The following is a 13,869-nucleotide window of genomic DNA, read 5'->3' on the forward strand; positions in this document are numbered from 1 at the left end:
GTAACAGGATTGCCGATCAACCCCTCATCAGAGAACCAATCACTGATACTAATCAGGCTATTTCTTTTCGGGCTCGAGTATGCCAATTTTGGCATTGATGGTGCCTAAATGTAACTAGTCATTCAAACAATTATTCATGTTTCCTTGAGCCTCTTTAGAGGCATGTTGGAAAACTTCTTGTTGGACCTGATTAATCGCTCTTTATTGTTCAAAATGAATGGTTTTGTTTTTGTAATTTCTTAATCATTCCAAATTCTGATAAGCAGCATCGATCAAATTCGCATTGTTCATGACAGAAAGTTGTCATGAACTCGCTCTGAATTAACAGAAAGGGGAATGTCTTTGCTTTGCTTTGCTTTAATATCATTATCGATGTAGTTGGTGCTCGGTGTGAAGGATGGCAAAAGAGTTGCTAATTAATCTATCGCCTGCAGTGTAAATAGATCAGTGGGACATGCAATTAAATTTATACCACCACCATGTGGTATATAAGCATGACAAGGGCAGTGTTAATAGATCACTGATAACGCAAATTTAACACCACCATGAGGCAAATAAGCATGACAAGGATGTTTCCCTCCACCCCTCATGTAACATCGGTTTATCAAGGATTTAATATCAAGCTAAACACAGAAGAAAAGGATTTGATGCAGACAAAATGATTAATAAAAAAATAACTTAAAAAGGTTCACAAATTGTGGAAAATTGTGTTGATCCCCCTCCTATGGACATGTTAGTGAATTCCACTGACCTCCATACTAGCTTTTCATCACCACTACTAAGCCTTACTGCCAACCATCTCTTTCGTAGTTACAACCAACTGCTGAGGCTGAGAGAGAGAGAGAGTCAGTTTCTTGTTGGAAAAACAATTAAAAGTTTGACCCTGATGAGTTTTAACTTTGGAATTTCAAAATGGAATCTTCAGGAGAATTTAACCATTGCAACTCCCTAAAAGCATAACCAATAGTTTCACTATATACAAGATTAACATACTTAAACACCTGCCTTTTTAACATTTTCGATGCAAAAATTATTTCAAAATATTTGCATAACAGTTTCACTATATACAATGAAAATGTTTAAACTAGATCAACATACTTAAACACCTGTTCCTTTGACATTTTCTCAAGCAGAACTCAATCAGTTCAATATATTTGTATGACCAATTATAAACTTTGGACAAATGAACGAAAGACCTCAACCGGGATAGTGATTAAGTGTGGTGACTATGCCCATGCACAACCACCCTGTGTGTGTGTGTGTGTGTGTGTGTTTCCTGAGCACACCCATATTGCAAGCAGTAGAAGACAAATTTCAGAAGGGATATCCTAGGCTGTCGTACTACACTAAGTCCAACTTGGAACTGATTAGTGACTCGACGAAAATAACACAAACTACCTGCAAAGGATGAGATCTAAATGGGCTCAAGACAAATGGCCTTCTGGTTTGTCGGGGAGAAGGCCACACGCACAAATAAGAGGTTCTTGCCACCTTGTCTTGCATGATTGCCTGGGTCACATTTTTGCCCAACTCTGTCACAACTTAGGCTCAGGTGGGCTAGGCTGTTCTTTCGGACAACAACAAAAGCAACAACAACAATAATAATAATAATGATGATGATGATAATAATATTAGTAATAATAATAATATGGACATATATTACACAGGCACATGTAGGCATGTGATGTGTTGGCTTTCCCGAGAGAAGTTGAGGCAGAACCCAGCCTTATGCATGGAAATGGCGCATATAGCCAGATAAACAAATTGACCTGCGATATGCCTGAATTGGATTGATTCATGTAACATCACTCCAAGAATCTCTCCTTTGGAACAAACTCATATGCAGCTTGACCAGATAACACTAATAATATATGAGGTAAAGTTATATACATACCCACCAGTTGAGGAAATTAAGGATAGCACCTTTTTCTTTTTTTCTTTTTTTTTCCAGAAGATTGCATGTAACTTGTAAAACCCTAGTACTTAGGAACAAAACAAAGTGATGACATAGTTACTAACAAATGCAACGTTTTACAAACCAGAATTATGTAGGCATAACCTCAGATTTATTTAAAAGACATAACCCTACAAGGATAGCACTATGCTCAAGTGATTGGGAGTAATATCTTACCGCAGCTAGCTCTTTTTCATGTTTTGGTATAAAAGCAGTGTCATTCTTGCCTGCTTTAAAGTCCTGCAATCCAATCCCAAAGTCAGAAAAGCGATTGGAATTAGAATATACCCATAATAAAATTCTCCTTTTTATTAACCCCTCGTCAACTCCATTTTTTTATCTTACAAATAAATCCATGAAAATACGAGGAAAAGGGATGATCGTTTGCACCTCAATATCAAGAATGAGTTTGTGGTATTCAATGGTTGTTGGAATTCCTGGTCAAAACAAGAGAGCAATTTATAGTGAGAACATCGAACAAAAAATTTTCTTCACTGAACATGGATAGGCATCTTCCAAACCTGTTACATGGGCAAAGACCAGGCATAACACACAATAAAGATACAGGTGAGTGTGACACATGAGTTTTAAGAAATTAGGACACTTGGAGATGGAATACATATGCTTCATCATTAATAACAAAGATAAAGTTCATAAAACATATTCCAAATGTCACAATCACAACACAAATGTTCCTATCTTTTAAAAATAAGTACATGATAGAGAACCCCAGGAGACAGTGATTAACAAATTCAAACTTAAGCTTGTATGTGCCTGGTGTTTCCATTTGATCCATATCCACATCTCCCTTTCATCAATTCTGTCACCACATATATACAACTATATCCATGTATGACATGCTCTAAGAGAGCATTTGGATGACATGAGTTAACCTAAATTTTAATATTTATCTTCTTATTGTCCTCATATCATGATAAAGCCCTCCACATCATCATCTGTCTTTTTTTTTCTTTTTGAGTATCATCAATATCATTATCACCACCACCACTACCATCAACATCCAGCCATGGCTTGGTTGGACAGTGCCTGGGATAGTTCCATCTATCTCAGATGAAATCCTTGTAAAAACTTTCTGGCTAATGGGTGAACAAAAAGCAGCTGAAAATTCCAAAATATTTTATGAACTTACTGTCATTTCCTGGCCACCTAGTGGGAAAAAATAACCATGATGATGCCATCTATGTCAGAGGACATTGTTAGGCCACCTTCCAACCATCCTCATGGCATATCCTGTTCAAATGGTAGTTGGATGCTTGACATGCGAGAAGGAAGGAAGGTGCAGGTTGAGTCATTGGGGAGAGATCGCCCTTGAAAAACAAGGTTGACCCATGGACCTCCCTGTCATGAAAATTGTACCCCATCCTGGTTTTTATAGTCCAGTCAATTGACTGATTTTAGGACCAAGCATGTCTTTGAAACAATGGTAAAAAAGGTGGCTATAAACTATAAATTTAAGAAGGTGAGAAATTGAAACTACAGAAGCACTTGCAGGGATTTAATCAACAATAAGCCATCATTTTATCGTTTGCTCTACTTCAAGTGAAAAAGGAAAAATGGGTCTGAAAGAAAATGCCCCACATGCAGTTTGGGAGAGTTGCATTTGTGTCTGTGTGGATCATCAAGTAATTGTGTGCAATTGAAAAGGGAAAAAGGTAGTCCAACCAATTGTTAAAATATGTGTACTCGTACACATATATGTATGTTGAAATATAATCCTTAAATGTACATGTATATATTTATATATATATAAAGATACGTATACATATATATATGTATACGTATCTCTATTTATATATATATATATAAATATATATATATTTTCTCTTCCTAAAATACCCTCAAGGGTATTCTTGTAATTTTTCATTTTACGCATATTCCAATTGGAATATGCATGTAATTTTTCTTTTATTTTTAGTTTCTTTTTTTATTATTTTTTTTGTGGTTTGCGCCACCTAGGGAGGCTCCCCAAAGAGTCGTTGGGGAGCCCCCAACGGTCACAAATGTGACCGTTGGGGGCTCCCAACGACTCCTTTGGGAGCCCCCTATGTGGCCCCTCTCTTGTGTTATAAATAGGGGTCTCCCCCTTTGTATTCTTTACTCCTTGGAGGAGCTTATGCTCCATTGTATAGGGTTTTTACCCACTTTTTCCTATTTCTTCAATAATATTCAACTTATGACTTTAAGTCATATTTATCCCTTTTATGGGTTTATGTATTAGCACTTGATGTGCTTGTGTTGTTCCCTTAAGTGGGTATATTCGCACTTAATGTGCATGTGTATGGGTTCATTATCGAACCTAAAATATTCAAAGTCACTTTCTAACATGGTATCAGAGCTCGGTTGAGATCGAGTTGCTCTTTGGTGCATCGGGAAGTGTGGTATTCAAGAAATTTTTAAAGAAAAATGGTGAAGTATTCATTTCTCTCTCTTTTCTTTCTTAAAGTTATTCGGTATGCATTTTATTTCTTTAAGTATTGTATGAAGAATTTAATATGTTCCTTTTTTATATGTACTCTTTGTCATTATGTCTTTTTATAAAAATTTGAATTACTTGATACTCTATTGAATCTTTTTCGTATACATACTTTTTCGTATGTTTTTCTTTGAAAAATTTTAAATGATAACTTGTTTGGCGAAAAATTAGATATATGATTGCTCAAAACTTGCTTTAATGAGTCGGTAAAAATTTATGACCATTGGAGCTTTGAATTTATATTTTAAACCTAACTTTGTTTATAAGAATACCTTTTATATGAATGGTAAGTCTTTAAAGAAAGGTATGTTAAGATTAAAATGTTTGTGAGGTGTAGTTTTTTTGAAAAATGCTTGACATATATGAAAAATTCCTTAATAAGTTTTGATTCACTTTCCTAATGTGTCCTTTTTATATAAGCAACATTTAAAAGGTTTTTTTCCGGTTGAATTAAGTTTTAAAATGGTCTTATAGAATATGGTGATTTTCTTTGCATCTTTATACTCTTAAAAGATTTTTCAATTTGATTTAAAGAGCTTGTCTCATTATAAAATTTATGGTCTTCACTAATGTTTGTTGCGTACTTATTGCATTAGGAGTTGGTAATAATCTATTAAGTCATGTTGTTTTTAGAAAACTTAAGAGTTTTGAATTTTTCCTCGATAAATGTTTAATTTTATAGATTTATGCCATAGTACAATCTTACTTTATCATAAGTTTTTTTAATAAATCTATTATTCTTCTTTGTTGGGATTTCTACCACGTTAGTGGAGTTTCCCCCTTCTTTGGGATTTTTGTGTGTTTTTTGTGCTCTCTTTAAGGAGCCTTTCGGTCCTTATAATCTTCTTGTGAGTATATACTCTTTTATGAAGATTTCATGGTTGTTGTGAGAAGATTGGTTGTGAGCATCATTTTTTTTAAGTTACAATAGTGGATTTCATAAGATTTTCAAACTTCACCATCTTTATGAATGCCTATATTGGCCTAAGTTTGTTATTTGCTCATTCAACATTATTGTCATTTTAAAAACTTGCATTGCATAAAAGTGTATCTATTATCATTTTGTGTGCATTTAATTGCACTTTATATCTATCATAGTTGAGGCTTGTTTTTTACTTTTTGATTATTCCAAATCGGTTCTTACGCATGATGTTGCTTAATATTTCATAAATTGTGTTAGTTGCATAATAAGTCTTTTTTGTATAAATGACTTCTTTTGAAGATTAAGCATAAATCGGATTTATGCAAAATTGTTGTTATAAAATATATTATTATAATTGATTATATTGGACCTTTGATTCAATTTTTAATCGGTCCTCTTTCCTTTGAAAAATGATTCCTAAAGTGTTTATTGCCTTTTTTGTGGCATTTATATTTGTCCATAACATGTTATTTAATGCATCATTTGTTTGGCCTTATTATTGTTTTATTAGAGATGTTTGTTGAGGTGAGTTATGGGCACCTCGTGTTATATCATTCTAGATTGTCCACTTGCCATATTATAGATGGTTGTTGAGGTGAGTTATGGGCACCTTGGGACTCTAAAATGATTTGTTATATGATCTCTAATTATGAGTGTGTCACTCATTTTTTCTCTTTTGGCCATTGATCTAATGGATGCTCTCATTTATATGTAAATGCGATGGATATATGGTGTTTAAAACCTTAAATGTTTTGAGGTATATTAAAATCAAGGTTTTGAGGATTATTGCCCAACCTTTTATTGTTTATGAATCATATGAGTGCATTTGCACATTTATGTTTTGTGCTTTTGTGCACAAGTGTTCTTGGTGTGTGTATATTCAAACATTTATTCCAAAATGATATTGTTATGGGTATTCTTTTTGAAGAATATTGTTTCAAGGTTTTATTTATATGTTTGTCATTACAAGTTTTATTGCCTCAAAAGTCTTCTCCTTTTATGCCCCTTATCTAAGTGTCATCATATGTAGACAAGAATTTTATTACATCTTCGTGTGTTGGTAGCCCTTTGTTGGTTTTTGCTTTCTTGGTCTAGTAGCTGAACACACTTGTCTTGAGTGTTATTATATGTAGACAAGACACGTTGATTCACACCATGGTGTGTGATTTTAGCCTATGTTGGCATTTGTGTCCTTGATCTAGTCGCTGAGGTGTATGCCCATGGTTGGCTTATTTCACTCATTTCAAGTGTCATCTTATGTAGACAAGAGATGTGTTGTGTTTTAGCCCATGGTTGGCTTGTTACTCTTGTTCTAGTAGCTGAACATACTTGGTTTTGACTGTATTTTTACGTAGACAAGAGCTGCTTTTGGTCCATGTTGGCGTGCATTCTCTTGTTCTTGTCGTAGATGCACTCATTTCAAGTATTATTATATGTAGACAAGAGGTTCTTTGGCACACCTTTGTGTGTGTCTTTGGCCTTTAATGGCATTATATTTATTCTTGATCTAGTAGCTTATACACTTGATTTATGGGCTTTTGGATGACTAATGAGGTAGTTGCTTGTAATGGATGAACTATTGTTGAAATTTATGAAATTTCATTCATATGTTGCTTTCTTTTAGAATCATATATTTGATATGCATATTTTAAAATCAAATTGATATTTTTGGCCACTTTTGTATTTGATATGAAAAATGAGTTTTTTTTGTCATTTGAGTGAGATTTTTCTAAATGTATAAGGTTCTCTACTCAAATAACACTCATTATTTTGCCTCCTAAATGGATTTAAAACCTTTTGAACTCTTGTGTTCATTTTGTCTAAAGTATGCTTGGAGACTTCATTTCTCTTGATTGGCACTTCATTACATGTTTGGAGCATGTTCATTAATGATTCCTTTAAAGTATTAATTAATTTCATAAAAATATATGCATATGCTCTTTATGATCTTTTAGGCTCTCATTCAATAAAGCATATGTCACTTATGCCTCTTCGTAGGCTTACTGTGGTGTTCCTTAGGGAACCATTGTGTTATTCCCCATTATGGGGTTATGGTTGTCTAATGTTGGACCTTATGAATGCATTATGCATTTTTGCAATTCATTTCCGCATAATTTGCTTCCGCTCACTTTTTAACATGATGTAAGATTTTGAAACTTTGGTTTTCTAAATTTACTTTTCATACTAAAATAATTATTCTATCATGTGCTTCAAATTTCTATGCATAAGTCATATTTTTGCACCATTGTTTTGCGGATGTGTCATCCGATATGGTTTCAATTAATCTTGTTAGAAATGTTCCATTTGAGTAAAGTGCAAAGATATGTTTTACTTGTTTCTTTGTTGTTATTCCACAGGATCTTGGAGATAGGATAAAAAGAAGTACCCCGAATGGATCGAGACATTTGTTCACCATTAGAAGGCAATTGGAAGAAGGCATTTACAAGTTTCAATAGCATCCTTACGGAAGCTTCTTGGAGTCTTGCGCCTTTTTGTTCAATCTTTTCGTTTCTCCGCAAAGATTGAGGGGGGGTGTTAAAATATGTGTACTCGTACACATATATGTATGTTGAAATATAATCCTTAAATGTACATGTATATATTTATATATATATAAATATATATATTTTCTCTTCCTAAAATACCCTCAAGGGTATTCTTGTAATTTGTCATTTTACGCATATTCCAATTGGAATATGCATGTAATTTTTCTTTTATTTTTAGTTTCTTTTTTTATTATTTTTTTTGTGGTTTGCGCCACCTAGGGAGGCTCCCCAAAGAGTCGTTGGGGAGCCCCCAACGGTCACAAATGTGACCGTTGGGGGCTTCCAACGACTCCTTTGGGAGCCCCCTATGTGGCCCCTCTCTTGTGTTATAAATAGGGGTCTCCCCCTTTGTATTCTTTACTCCTTGGAGGAGCTTATGCTCCATTGTATAGGGTTTTTACCCTCTTTTTCCTATTTCTTCAATAATATTCAACTTATGACTTTAAGTCATATTTATCCCTTTTATGGGTTTATGTATTAGCACTTGATGTGCTTGTGTTGTTCCCTTAAGTGGGTATATTCGCACTTAATGTGCATGTGTATGGGTTCATTATCGAACCTAAAATATTCAAAGTCACTTTCTAACACCAATATGCTTGTAAAAAAAATAACCAAAAGAATAATCAAGAGAAAACACACCAAAATAGTGTCACAGTAAAGAGAACACAATATCTTACAAACCAATGAACTAATCAGAGTTAATAGTACGTCAATGGTAGATGTTGTGTCGCCATAATAAGATACTGTAGTTTTAATGAACAAATCCTACAAGTGGTATTTTTGATATTTACATGGAGAAATCGCCCCCAGGATCAGAGACCCAGCTGCGCTGGCTCTGCCTGCCGTACTTACAATCACTGTCCTGCCAGCGTAAAACTCTGTGGGTTTACCCCTTGCCCCCAGGGAGTCACCATGCTTTGGCTTGCACAAGTGGTATTTGAAACAATAAATAATGCTAACCTGTTATTACTGTGTCTTCAAGAGCCCTTTTCATCCGTGCAATTGCTTTCTCTCTTGTTGGTGCCCAGACGATGAGCTAAAGACCAGAGAAAGTTTAGCACATTCAGTATAAAAGGACAATTGCCAGTTGAATGAAAAGGCATTGCTTGACCACTAAAGGAAATCTCGAACAGCTGACTGAGATTTGCTTGCATACTACGTGATACATATAAAGAGAAAGCTAGGAATACCTTTCCTAGAAGAGAATCATAACTTGGAGGAACCACATAATCTGGATAAATATGACTATCCATCCTTACAAAGGGGCCCCCAGATGGCAAGTATGCTTGTATCCTCCCTGTTTGTTATTACAAAACCCAGACATATAAAGTTATGAACTAGGGATGAAATATGTTTATAGGATATGATCATATTATCAGTAACAAAAATCAAGGTATACAGAAAATATTTGACCAAGTCATCCTCGCTTCAGCAGGTGTCTGAAAGAAAAAAAAAAGAGCAATCATCCCCCCCATCCAAAAAAAAAACACCTTGACAGCTACCTCTTATAGTAGGAGGGAGGGTACATGCTTTATTAGTACTTTGATTGAAGGCATGAGAATATTATAAAAAGTATCTTAGGATGAAATAGTAGGACAAACACAGAAAGACAGCAAATAGTGCTTTTTTTTACCAGCGGAAGAGTGGCAATTGAGATTGCAGTCTTCGAACAGAATCGGAAAACCAATTATTTAGAAGCTGATTAACACAATGCTCAACTTCAATCAGAGCAGGAAATTCACAAGTCATAATCAACTAGAATGACAGTGCAATAGAACTGGACTGTGAAGTGCTAGTTTAGCATGTTTCTCAACTGATGAAGATTATTCATTTTCTGACCACTAAAATTTTTGAAGAAAAGAGAACCTATAAATAAACAGAAACAATAATGTCATAGCCAGAAGAAGTTGCACTGCTCTCGATTGGGTCTAAATAAGAGATGCACAATTGCTCATGAAATGATTAAGACTTGATTCTCTGCAACTTTGACCGAGTTCAATCAATTAATATATATATATATATATATATATATATATATATATATATATATATATATATATATATATACAACTATGACCAGACTTTGCTGTGATACACTTGGCTAGTTACTGATTTCATAGAAGTTCTAACCGGACCACTGGATTAAACAAACTTAGAGACCAGGTAAATGTGGGTGTCCTACTACATGTAAACTATGGTAGATAATCTACTAGTGAGCTCCACCAAATCTGGGAATCACAAGCCAGCATAAGATAAATAAGCTAACCAAAACAGGGTTGGTCTGAAAGTGTACCCCAGTACAAGAAAAAACAGTTCAAATTTATTTTCAATAAATGTTGTCAAGGATCATTTGAAACTCAATCCAAACTGACAATAAACTTGAGTAAAACTTGATGAGATCGCTCAAGTCCACAGAGCTTCAGCTGAATTGAGGTGAATTGCTGGGATGGTTGGGAGTCAAGACTTCATCTGTTCCAAGTGCCCAGACAAATTCAAATGAGAATCCCCAGATTTAGGGTGCATTTGGATTTAGGGTTGACCAGATGAAGGTGAATTCTCATTGGATAATGTGATTCATGTCACTGACTAGGAAAAGTAAAAAGTCAGTGTTCAAGAAATACAACTACCACCTCTAAAGATGGTAAATTAAGTTACAATGGTGGAAGCCCACTTTTGTCTCTCACTTCAGAACTAAAGAGAAAGGGCAGAAGTGGGATTCATGTAGAACAAGTTCACAAACAATTGTGGGGCAGAGTGAGAATTCTCATCTACAAGGATTCACACCTCACTATCCAAGCACACGCCTTAGTTCACAATATAGCTACTAACTACATTTATATAATTGTATCAATCAATCAGTAGAAAGAAAAGTCTACCAGGTCCAGGACGAAATCCTTTGAAAGCATCCTCTGCATTGATACGGCATTCTATTGAGTGCCCCCTGAGAACAATGTCGTCCTGTATATAAAGAACTCAGGTTTGCTAGGAAAAATACATTCAGCACATGATGAAGAGAGAAAATCAGATTGCTTTCCCACATTACCTGCTTATACTGAAGCTTCTCCCCAAGAGCAACACGAATTTGTTCCTCAATCAAATCAGTTGAGGATATCATTTCTGTAACTGGATGTTCAACCTAAGTTGTTCATGGGGAAACAAGGATTCTTTGTTGATAAAAGCCAGTGGAAGGACAGTGATTATACTACTCATTCCAATGTTAGTCACCTATATCATTCAAGGTAATTTATCGCTGAGGGTTTTTCTCAGGAAAATTTCAGGAGTTTTAAAAATTAAATAATATAAAAAACAATAAGAAAGATAAATAAATAATAGGTTTGCTATGTCACATGGGTGCGGGTGCGGGGATGCGGCATTTTAAAAAAACTTGGGTGCGGGGGTGTGGATATATATATATATATATATATATATATATATATATATATATATATATATATATATATATATATATATATATATATATATATATAATTTTGAAGTTTTAACAGTTAACAACAGTAACACTAATGAAACAAAAAACAATTATTGTGAATACATTTTAAAAAACAAAAATTATATATATGCTAAAATTCATCATTATAAGACTGCATTAACCAAGCTTAATCGAGTTTCAAAGCTTCATTAAGCTCTACTGGTCTGAGCCGAGTTTAATAGTTTAATCGAGCACTGCTAGATGCATATATGGTTTTAATTTTTTGCTATTGAATCAGACAAATATCAGGATTTGATGGATATTTGATTACATGTAAAAGAACCAAATAAGGTACGAACACCGGTCCAAACGGGGCGAGACCCCATTTTCCCCCTGTCCAGGACATATATGCTTGGTTTTCCATCCGACTCTTTTAGTTATTCTCTCCTAGTTACGTAACTGAGCTACTTTTGAATGGTAACCAAGTTGGGTCATCCCTGAAGAAAGGTTGTATTGTCCATGATCATTACATCCTGCCCCAAAATCTGGCAGCTCATTGACTTAAGATATTTTGTATTAATTTTTCTAGTACGTAACCTCCAGCCCAGCACATATCTCGGAAGGAAATCAAAATCTGATTTAATATTTGCAGGTAGGTACAGTGGACTGCAATCTGTACGGGCCAACATGGGCATCATTACCCTTTCGCCTTCCTGAACCCTCTATTTTAACAGAATGATTGTTCTCTCTTCAATTTTCAGGGTACAGTATGGTTGTTCTCTAAGACCATCCAGATTTTCATGAAAAGTTAAGATCTCATCAACTACGAGAGGTGTCAGATCTTCAGTAAAAGGTGAGAATGATGAAGAAAGCCACCAGGTGCATTATCAATGCATTGCCTTATTCACTCCCCATCAAAATTGTGGTGAGGACCAGCATCCTGTCCAAGAGATGGAGGTATCTCCCGACTGCAATCCCCTCCGCAGAATTCGATGAGGATCATTTCCCTTCGACCACGAAGCAACTCAAGAGACATAAGAAGCTCAGCAAGTCACACTTGCATCTAGAAGGAATAGATCTCTTCACCGCTGTCAATCGATTCTTGTTGAACCAGGCACCTTCGCAGGTTTAGCCTGCGCTTGACCCAGAGAAACGATTCGGAGAAGAGACTCCTTGGTAGTTGGCTACGGCATGTGGTTGCCGTAAAGAAAGTTGAAGAGTTGTGTCTCGAAACTCGCCACGTTGACAAACCAGTTCCTAAGTTTTCTGGCTGTCATGCCCATTTCAGCGGGCCTCTTTTTTTTTCAAGTCCAAAAGTTGGACATAAATGACCCTAGGTGCGTTGACCGCACCCAAGGTCGGGTTGACTGCACCGAGTGCCGCACCTGCATCGCATCGACGTGGGTGCGGCACTGGTTGGCCGAATCCCTGTGACATATTTTTCTTGGAAAAAAAAGGAAATAAGTTTGAAAAGTTTTCAAAATACAAAAACTAGCTTAAAATAAATAAAAATATTTTTTCCCATTAATAGCACACATACATTCTCACAATATTTTGATTTTTGATGATATTTTGAAAATATTTTGCTGATATTATCGGCTTACCTTAAATCACCAAATAATATCACGATATTTCCAAAATGTGGGCGATATAGGTGACTATGATTCCAAACAGAGCAACTGCAAAATATACCTGAATCCGAGTGTTCATTTCCATAAAATAAAATGAGCCCCTTTCATCCAGGAGAAATTCAACTGTCCCAACGCCTATATAGCCTATAGATGCAGCTGCTGCAACAGCTGCATCACCCATAGCTTTCCTTAATTCTGGGGTCAATGCAGGAGATGGAGCCTCCTCTAGAAGCTTTTGGTTCCGTCTCTGTCATAAATAATAATAACAATAAAATGAATCAAAACCAAAAGGAGCATGCTACCAATGAAAAATAAGATGACTATAAAGAGAAAGACTGATTTAGATGGTTAAATAAATAAAAGAGGAAAAGGAAGGACCAAAAGATGATGATCAAACATGAAATATCTATCTGAATTTGTAGAAATGTAATACATACACACATACATGCATGCATGCATATGCACATGTATTCACATAGTTTTTTGAGTGTTTGGAATTCCATGAACCTTAATGGTTGTAAAATGATAAAATGACCAATGAGTCAAATTAAGATGGTAGCGGGGGGGGGGAGTCAGAGATATCAATGATATTCAAAGGCGTCTAATTTATATTCATCAGGAAAATGAAATCACAAATCACAAGTAAAACAATTATATAAGCATACCTGAATGCTGCAATCACGCTCTCCAAAATGAACAACATTTCCATACTTATCTGCCAAAACCTGTAAACCAAATAACAATAAACTCTACAAATTGTAACACCAAAGCTGCTAAAAAAAACTGCCCAAATTCTTTCATCAGAATAACACCAAAGCTGTGATACCTTTCTGCAGCTCTAACTTAACTGAATCCAATAAATAAAATAAAAAACTAGTGTGACATTCTCGAC

The 13,869-nt window shown here is 35.2% G+C and overlaps 1 protein-coding gene across 1 annotated transcript in view; it reads right to left on the reverse strand.

The window, feature by feature from the left end:
- Nucleotides 1-442: 442 nt before the first annotated feature.
- Nucleotides 443-13,869, reverse strand: part of LOC149815345 (biotin carboxylase 1, chloroplastic-like) — a 51,500-nt gene continuing 38,073 nt past the window's right edge. The window contains exons 9-17 of the mRNA XM_089990288.1: nt 13,643-13,702; nt 13,039-13,224; nt 10,960-11,052; nt 10,793-10,874; nt 9,107-9,213; nt 8,877-8,952; nt 2,345-2,391; nt 2,132-2,194; nt 443-829 (exon numbers count right to left, since the gene is read on the reverse strand). Coding sequence (XP_089846414.1) covers nt 779-829; nt 2,132-2,194; nt 2,345-2,391; nt 8,877-8,952; nt 9,107-9,213; nt 10,793-10,874; nt 10,960-11,052; nt 13,039-13,224; nt 13,643-13,702 — 765 coding nt within the window. The 3' untranslated portion in view covers nt 443-778. The remainder of the gene's footprint in view (nt 830-2,131; nt 2,195-2,344; nt 2,392-8,876; nt 8,953-9,106; nt 9,214-10,792; nt 10,875-10,959; nt 11,053-13,038; nt 13,225-13,642; nt 13,703-13,869) is intronic.

This window comes from Nuphar pumila, chromosome 15 (genome assembly GCF_984573655.1).
Source record: "Nuphar pumila chromosome 15, dmNupPumi1.hap1.1, whole genome shotgun sequence".
Lineage (NCBI taxonomy): Eukaryota > Viridiplantae > Streptophyta > Magnoliopsida > Nymphaeales > Nymphaeaceae > Nuphar > Nuphar pumila.